The sequence below is a fragment of the Zalophus californianus genome, chromosome 12, assembly GCF_009762305.2.
Source record: "Zalophus californianus isolate mZalCal1 chromosome 12, mZalCal1.pri.v2, whole genome shotgun sequence".
In the NCBI taxonomy this organism is placed as follows: Eukaryota; Metazoa; Chordata; class Mammalia; order Carnivora; family Otariidae; genus Zalophus; species Zalophus californianus.
In genome coordinates, this window is record NC_045606.1 from 34,889,202 (window position 1) to 34,898,837 (window position 9,636).

The 9,636-nt window shown below is 38.1% G+C and overlaps 1 protein-coding gene across 11 annotated transcripts in view; it reads left to right on the forward strand.

Moving 5' to 3' along the window:
- Positions 1–8,206, forward strand: part of AKAP9 (A-kinase anchoring protein 9) — a 197,697-nt gene extending 189,491 nt beyond the window's left edge. For 8 of the 11 annotated variants that reach the window (XM_027574908.2, XM_027574907.2, XM_027574914.2 and 5 more), the window contains 5 exons: positions 33–118; positions 1,329–1,458; positions 2,785–2,924; positions 7,279–7,422; positions 7,663–8,206. In XM_027574908.2, coding sequence (XP_027430709.2) covers positions 33–118; positions 1,329–1,458; positions 2,785–2,924; positions 7,279–7,379 — 457 coding nt within the window. In that variant the 3' untranslated portion in view covers positions 7,380–7,422; positions 7,663–8,206. The other 3 variants (XM_027574911.2, XM_035723406.1, XM_027574909.2) reach the window with 2 other exon arrangements.
- Positions 8,207–9,636: the final 1,430 nt, after the last annotated feature.

A 9,636-nucleotide genomic window follows, 5' to 3' on the forward strand; every position in this document is an offset into this window, starting at 1 on the left:
GCTGTGAAACTTTTTCTTGGCATCTTTTTTAGAATGAAATTTTTGGTTCGACGGTGGCAACGAGTCACAAGTGCTGGTTCCATCAATATTAACAGGGATGGCTTTGGACTGAATCCAGGTGAAGTCAAAATAGGATTTCTTGTGTTTATGATTCTCTTAATATTACCGTATGTGTAATGCCTTCCAAATAATGTGTTCTGGAAACTGTTGTCCAAAGACCAGAGAGCCCTATAACCAACAGAGCTGGGGACCTTGCTGTTTAAAAGAGTAATGAGAGCGAATTTTTATGGGCCACGTAGTCTGAACTAGGCCCTACTTTGTCCATATATTCTCATGCATTTTCCCAATCCTATGATGTAAGTATGGCTACTGTTATTCTCACTTTATAGAAGAAAAACTGAGGCATGGAAAGCATTTGTTGTTTGTCTCAGATTACCCAGTGGGAAGTGGCAGAGCCAGCATTGAACCCTGGCAGTCTGGCTCTAGACCCCACTCCCCATACAACTGCATTTAAGGCTCTGATTCCAGATAGAATTGCTATTAGTCATATGGAAGTTATGGTTTCAGGTTTTCACAATTTAGTGGTATTCAGGTTTCTGAGCTTACAAATAGGTTGTATATAATGGTAACAGTTAAAATTCCTTCTTGCTACACCTAAAAGTGGAAACAAACTAGAACTTCAATATTTTAGGCATACGGATGAGCTCAGAAACTGGAGAGTATACAGAGTTTCATCCACACAGCATGACTATATTAATGCAGCTATGTATTGGTATTAAACCACCTTTACGTATTCTACCAGTAACTAAGCAGAGGAGGAGGAGATATGTTTGGTATGCTAAGCAAAGTGCCTTGAAATATGCATTCTTACACAGAAACAGCTGAAATTTGCACCATAATGAGTTCTGTGTTTTAAGTTAGCAAATCCTGATTTCAAGTTTTTTCTAGTAAAAGTCAGTAGGGTGGTGTGAAGTAGTATTTTTTATCCAAATCATCTTTTTCCCCAAGCCATACACACTCAGACACCCCTCACCTCACCTCTAATTATAACTAAGAAGAGGTCTTTTAAAAAAATATTCTAAGTAAGTAGTTTATTTTCTTTGAGGTATAGTTCCAGATTATTAGAAATACTTATATTCAAAGGAAAACAAATTAACAGTTCTGTTTTTTCTCTTCTTTGGAAGAATAATTGAAGATGACTATAAATAGGAGATAGTATTGTATAGTACAGTATTGTAGTCTTTTGAGCCCTTCTCTGTTTTGTAGAAATTTTTCAAGGGCTTGATATTTTTCTTTTTTATGATGTGGTACATTTTGGATTACTTTAGGCTCTGAAAAGACTGATCCATTTTATCATTCTTCTGGTGGGCTGGAGATATATGGAGAACCGAGACACACTACATATCGCTCAAGATCAGAGCTGGACTATCCTAGGTCTCCTGTACCTTTTCAAAATAGGTAAGGATTGGATAAACATGCCTAGAGTAGTTACCTATACTAATACTTAACAGACAAAGGAGGACAGTGTTAGGGCTTTGACTCCTTTGCATCAAAATAACTAGGTGTGTGTTTACTTGCATATGATGTATATAATCTAAGGCTGAGAATCAAAAATAGTTTTTGGATATATACCTGGTTTCCAAGAGTATAGGAAACCAAGCACTGGGTGTTACATGCAACTAATGAATCAATGAACACTACATCAAAAACTAATGATGTACTATACAGTGACTAACTGAACGTAACTAAAAATGATCATTTCTTAAAAAAAAACAAAAAAGAAAGGAAACCGAACTGACCAAGTGTTATTTTAGTATATGCTGTGGTTGGACGCTGGGAAAAGTATTAACTAAAATTGACAGTCTCTGGGGATTATGAAAGAATACTCTAAAGTCTACAGGACAAGATGCATTTGTACATATACAGTGTTTATCGAGGACTTCTGCAACAAGCACTGTACTAGACACTTTTATGATAACTTAGTAGCTGCTGTGAGTTTTTTAGAAGTTTTTTTCCCATAGACATCACAAACTCAGACATTGGGGGATACAGATTAAGCCTAGCTTAGCATTCCTGAGTACTTACTGAGACTTACTGACTGAAAGACTACTGAGGCAAAATGCTGAGCTGACAGGACATATCAGCCACTGAGTGAAGAAAAGAATGATTTAAGAAACATGGTTATGAAGCTGGAAGAACACATCAGGTGTTATCAACAGACAAGAGCTAACAGATTACATACGTCTGTTTTTAGCATGGCCATATACCAGAAATATTGCAAAGTTACAATTTCTACTCTCTGGTTTCAGTTTTTAACCCTAACAATGTAAAAATATTAAGTATCTGATTCTTAGCAAGATCACTGGAAAATATTATAGGGATGGCATTGATAATATTTATATTAGATATATATGTTACATAAGAATTAATAACTTACTATAATTAGAATAATAAGTAATTATTATTTACTGGGAACCTTTTCTGATCCTGGGTTTATATACATTCAGAATCTCTAATCCACATTCACATAAGAAAACTGAAAGTTCATAGTCAAACCAAGAACTACTTATGTGCAAAGCCTCATACTTTGCTACCTATGGACCAACAGCAGACACATGTAAAGAAATGTTCAAATGTGAATTCTGACTGTTCTTGCCAGTTATCAGTTACTATGTTCATGGCTCAAGTTAAAGATTGACCTTTTGAGGGCAGGGTGGAGGCAGGTTGTTACGTTACTTGCTTTGTGGATGACTTGGATTCATGTTCATATTTTTAATCTCATAGGTACCCAGGCCCTCCAGCTGATTTAAATCCTGGTTCCTTAGCATGTTCTCAGCTTCAGAATTATGACCCTGACAGAGCCCTGACAGATTATATCACTCGGCTAGAGGCACTGCAGAGACGGCTTGGAACCGTACAGTCAGGTACTCCCGGCTTCACCATGCATTACTATGGGCAGCCCTGTAGTGCTGGTTGGACCCCGAGCTCTCTGTTCTCTGTCTGAAATTCCTTGACTTTCCTCATTAGATAATCAAATCTTAGAATTTAGTTCCTGAGTTACCAGGTTAGACTTAGGAATTTACTCAAGGGCGCCTGGGTGGCTCAGTTGGTTAAGCGACTGCCTTCGGCTCAGGTCATGATCCTGGAGTCCCGGGATCGAGTCGCACATCGGGCTCCCTGCTCAGCAGGGAGTCTGCTTCTCCCTCTGACCCTCCCCCCTCTCATATGCTCTCTCTCTCTCTCATTCTCGCTCTCTCAAATAAATAAATAAAATCTTTAAAAAAAAAAAAAGGAATTTACTCAAGATACGACTTATCACCCCAGATTTCACTCCCACAAATTTCATCTACTTTAGGTGAAATGCACAGCAGGCACCTGTGTACAAAGCCCCGTGAGGCTTACAGAGTCTGCTGGAGAGCATGTTCCCAAGTATAGCTGCCTCCTGAACAAACCAGGCTTGGACTGCACAGGGCCACTTATATACAGATATTTTTCACTAACTACAATACAGTACTATAAATGTATTTCCTGTTATGATTTTCTTAACATTTTCTTTTCTCTAGCTTACTTTATTATAAGAATATAACATTATAGAAATATGTGTTAATTGCCTGTATGTTACCTAGAAGGCTTTCTTAGGAGTAGGCTATTAATAGTTAGGTTTTGGGAGAGTCCAACGTTATACATGGATTTTTGACTGTGTAAGCGGTCAGTGCCCCTAACCCCCACATTGTCCAAGGGTCAACTACAATACGTAGTGAGGCATGCAAATTAGGGGTGGGGACCTGAGAGAAGGAAGCAAGCATCTTAAGCATTTAATGCAGCCATTATCCCTACTAGGACCCAGTGCTTTTATGCATGATCCACGAAACCTGTTCCATTCAAAAGACTTTATAAGAATGACCTTTTTTCCCTCCTTTCATAAACACACAAAAATTCATACTTAATAGATATATGAAGTCCCTCTTCATTGTGGGAAAATCTCTTTTCCCTGTCTCCCTTCAATTCACTCCTGATTCAGAGGTTTGAATCATTTTAATTTAATGTGCTTTAATTTTAAATCAATATTTTGTTTTTACTTTTGTGAAAGACCCTTCTTTTCCTGCTATGCCCACAAACTAGATAGGGCCAGTAGCAGGTTATTTTTAGTAGTTTGTCTCCTCATACAAGAAATCACCTAGCCCAAGCAACTCGTAGTCATAGGAAACTATTATTATCATAGCTGGACTTTGGTATGGTTTGGTTTGTATTTTGTTTTGAGCATCTAGATTTCTCAAGACTCAGATTTTATTTTATTTTTATTTATTTATTTTAATTTAAATTCAATTAACATATAATGTATTATTTCAGAAGTAGAGTTCAGTGAAGACTCAGATTTTAAAGACCAAAAGATTTTTCAAGAGGCAGGAGGTATAGGGTATAGGACATTCAACCTGCTGGGCACTTTTAAGAGAACTTAACATTAGTCTGACCTTGCTACAGATCCAGCTACAGTGACTTTTAAATATATATTCAACATCTCTTTTAAAAATCGTTCAGGGGCGCCTGGGTGGCTCCGTCAGTTGGGCATCCGCCTCTTGGTTTCAGCTCAGGTCATGATCTCATGCGTCATAAGATCGAGCCCCCCCCACTGGGCTCTGCACTCAGCAGGGCGTTTGCTTGAAGATTCACTCCCTCTGCCCCTCCCTCAATTCATGTGCATGTGTGCACTCTCTTTCAGATAAATAAATAAATCTAAAAAGTAAAAATCAGTTCAAGTATGAATAAGACTTTTTAGAAAAATAAAAGGCTTTTTTTTTTTTTTTTTTAAATAGGCTCTTTGGCCTAGCACAGAGTCCAACTCAGGGCTCGAACTCAAGACCCTGAGACTGAGACCCGAGCTGAGATCAAGAGTTGGATGCCTAACCGACTGAGCTACCCAGGCTCGTTAAAAAAAAAAAAGGCATGTTTTAATGGAGGGTAATAGTAATCTTCTGCCCTTCATGAACTAGTTAGTCTGGTGTAGGTAGAATTCTAATTTGAAATCACTTCAGGCATACCTCATTTTATTGTGCTTTGCTTTATTGCAGTTTGCAGATAAGCATTTTTTACAAATTGAAGGTTTGTAGCATCCCTGTGTTTGAGCAATCTCTTGGTTCCATTTATCCAACATTTGCTCACTTTCATGTCTGTCACATTTGGTAGCTCTCATAGTGTTTCAGACTTTTTCATTAGACCTGTGATCAGTGATTTTTGATGTTACTGTTGTAATTGTTTTGGAGACACCATGAACAGTGCCCGTATAAGACAGCAAACTTAATTGATAAATGTGTTCTGAGTGCTCCACCAACCAGCCACTCCTATGTCTCCTTTCGTCTCCTAGAGCCTCCCTATTCCCTGAGACACAGCAACATTGAAATTAGGAGCCCTACAATGCCCTCTTAAGTATTCAACTGAAAGGAAAAGTCACACATCTCACTTAAAATCAAGAGCTAGAAATGATTAAGCTTAGTGAGGAAAGCAAGTCAAAAGCCAAGATAGGCCAAAAGGTAGGCCTCTTGCACCAAAGAGCCAAGCTATAAATAAAAATAAGTTCTTGAAGGAAATTAAAAGTGCTACACCAGGGCACCTGGGTGGCTCAGTTGGTAAACATCTGCCTTTGGGTCAGGTCATGATCCCAGGGTCCTGGGATCAAGTCCCACATCGGGCTCCCTGCTCCTCCCCCTCCCTTTGCTGCTCCCCCTGCTTGTGCTCTCTCTCTGTCAAATGGATAAGTAAATAAAATCTTTAAAAATAAATAAAAATTTTAAAAAATTTCTACACCAGTGAACACACAAATAAGAAAGCAAAATACCCTTATTGCTGATAAGGAGAAAGTTTTAGTGGTCTGGATAGATCAAACCAGCCACAACATTCCCTTACGCCAAAGCCTAATCCAGAGCAAGGCCCTAACTCTCCTCAATTCTGTAAAGGCTGAAAGTGGTGAAGGAGCTGCAGAAGAAAGTTTGAAGCTAGCAGAGGTTGGTTGATGCGTTTTAAGGAAAGAAGTCTCCATAGCATAAAAGTGTGAGGTGAAGCAACAAGTGCTAATGTAGAAGCTCCAAGTTACCCAGAAGATCTGGCTAAGATCATTCCTGAAGGTGGCTACACTGAATAACAGATGTTTAATGTGGACAGAACAGCCTTCTTTTGGAAGAAGATGCCATCTAGGGCTTTCATAGCTGGAGACAAAGAGTCAATGTCTAGCTTCAAAGGACAGGCTGACATCTAGGGCTTTCATAGCTGGAGACGAAGAGTCAGTGTCTAGCTTCAAAGGACAGGCTGACTCTCCTGTTAGGGGCTGATGCAGTGGGTGACTAGGTTGAAGTCAGTGCTCATTTACCATTTCAGAAATCCTGGGGCCTTTAGGAATTATGCTAAATCTGTTCTGCCTGTGTTACATCAAGATAAAACACCACATCTGTTTATAACATGGTGTACTGAATATTTTAAACCCATTGTTGAGATCCACTGTTCAGGAAAAAAAGATTCCTTTCAAAATATTACTGCTCATTGACAATACACCTGCTTACCAAGAGCTCTGATGTACAACGGGATTCATGTTTACATGCCTGCTAATACAACATCCATTCTGCAACCCCATGGATCAAGGAGTAATTTTGATTTTCAAGTCTTAGTACTTATGAAATATATTTTGTAAGTTTGTAGCTATCATAGATAATGATTCTCCTGACAGATCTGGGCAAAGTAACCCAAAAACCTTGTGGAAAGGATTCACCATTCTAGATGCCAGTGAGAACATTTACGATTCATGGGAAGAGGTCAAAATATCAACATGAACAGGAGTTTAGAAGACATTGATCTCAACCCTCATGCATGACTTTGAGGTGTTGAAGACTTAGTGGAGGAAGTACCTGCAGATACAGTGGAAGTAGCAGGAGAACTAGAAGTGGAGCCTGAGGATGTAACTGAATTGCTGCAATCTTACGAGGAAACTTTTTAATGGTTGAAGGTTCCTTATGGATGAGCAAAACAAGTGGTCTCTTGAGATGGAATCTGTTCCTAGTGAAGATACTGTGAAGATTGTTGATAACAAAGGATTTATAATATTACATAAACTTAGTTGATAAAGCAGCAGTTTCAGAGGATTGATTCCAGTTTTGAAAGTTCTACACTAAAAAAAGAAAAAGTTCTACACTGAGTAAAATGCTGTCAAACAGCATCACATACTACAGAGAAATTGTTCATGAAAAGAAGAGCCAATCGATGCAGCAAATTTCATTTTTGTTTTATTTGAAGTAATTGCCACAACCACCCCAACGTTCAGCAACCACCACCACCACCACCATGGTCAGCAGCCTTCAACATGGAGACGAGACCTTCCAACAGCAAAAAGATAAGCTCAGATGATGATTAGCACTTTTCAATAATAAAGTGTTAAAGGTATGTACATTGTATTTTTAGACATAATGCTATTGCACACTTAATAGACTATAGTGTAAACATAATTTTTATTTGCCTGGGAAAACAGAAAAATTTATTTAACTCTGTATTGCGATATTCACTTGATTGCAGTAGTCTAGAACCCAAGCTGCAGTATCTCCAAGGTGCGCCTGTACTGATTGGTCTGGCATAGGTAGCAATTTAATTTAAAATCATTTACGTGTCTTCTTTCTCTCTTAGGTTCAACCCAGTTTCATGCTGGCATGAGAAGATAATCCTTTGGAACATTAATGAATCAAAGTGATTTTAAACAGATTCCCTTTTGTAAATCAGTTCTTTTGTGCTTTTGTATTGTGGATATTCAGCGGGACCAATATGAACACAGCTTATGATTGTATACAAATCCCTTTGCCAGCACATGAAAACAAACTGGAATTTGTACATAATAGCATTGTGTATGTATTCATGCACAAATCATTTAATTACATGTATATTTGTGGAATGCTAATTTAAATGATTAAATTATAAACCTTGTGTATTTATCGGATGGGTGAAAAGATTAAACTTTTGCGCATTATGATACTGCTGAATGTGTAGCTTGAGGTGTCCTGCACTTTTCTTATAAGGCTACTGAATTACATGTTTCTGCCCTAATATATTTGCTACTGGTGATGAAGACAGATACTATCACTTGTAGAGACCTATTTTTGTATAATGGTAGAAGTTTTGAATTTTATGGGGTATTTTGTCAAGTACTGAAATAAAAATGACTTCACCATTTTAACCACACTGTATTTGAACCTTTTTTTTTTGGAACCTTCATTTTTAACTGAGACATAGTGCTTGGTGTATGTCTTAGTCCATTCAGGCTGCTATAAACCAAATACCATAGACTAGATGGCTTATAAACAGAAATTTACTTCTCACAGTTCTGGAGGCTGGGAAGTCAAAAATCAAGGTGCCAATAGATTTGGTATCTGGTAAGGGCCTGCTTCCTGGTTCAAGGACTACCATCTTCTTGCTCTGTCTTCACATGGCAGAGGGGACAAGGGAGCTCTCTGAGGTCTCTTTTATAAGGACATTCATCCCGTTTATGAGACATCTGCCCCATGACCTTATCACCTCCCAAAGGCCCCACTTCCAGATACCAACAGACTGAGGATTGGATTTCAATATAAGAATTTGGTGGGGGGAGACGGACACAAACATTCAGTCAGTGGCAGTGCAGATTATCTCATTATCTCAAATATACATATTTTGAGATTTAGAAAGTTGTCCTAATCTTAGATACTATTGGGATTTTTCTCTCCCTCACTTGAAGTTTTCTATGTAACTTTCTATCAACTTTACATATAGTATTTTTTAAAAGCTATGTTAATATTTTCATTAGTCTATAATTGCCCTATTATGTTTAGTGTTACTTGTGTCCAAATGTGTGTCTTCACAAAGCCATGCCTACTAGAATGATGCACAAATCATTTAACTGAAAGAATCTTAAATTTTATTAACCATAATACTAAATGCAGCAGAATTAAGCAGTATTCTTGCTGTCCAAGCCAAATTCCAGATTGGGAAGCTCTCATAGAGATAATGTAAATCTCAGCATTTCTGAACCAGAATCCTCCCTGAAATACGGCATCTTACTGAAACAGCAAGAGGAATAGTATTTAATGCTTACATCCTGAAGATTTTGTCTTACCCCTGGACATTCTATGATTTTATACCGACAAACAGGCTATGGTAACAAGTTCTACATTCTCGGAGATTTCAAATTACTTAATTTTTCCATATTAGCAGCTGGGTTCCAATTAAGAGGAGTTCCAGAAATAAAAAATGTATCCCAAAGCATTTAATTGAGTAAAAACTTTTTTAGTTAGTATAGCTGGCCATTCAAGGCCCTTCTGCTGTGAGAGAGAATGGAGAAGGTAGCAGATGGACAGGTGTCCCATCATCTGACCATCAGCCCTCCTTATGACATCAGGCCTCTCCAGTCCAACTTGTCGATGCTTCTCAGTCATGAATCAGTGGTTAAAAATTAAGTCTATTCAAAGCCAAACTATGGAAAGAGCCCAGATGTCATCGATGGATGAATGGATAAAGAAGATGTGGTTATGGGATATTATGCAGCCATCAAAAAAACGAAATCTTGCCATTTGCAATGATGTGGATGGAACTAGAGGGTGTTATGCTAAGCGAAGTAAGTAAATCAGAGAG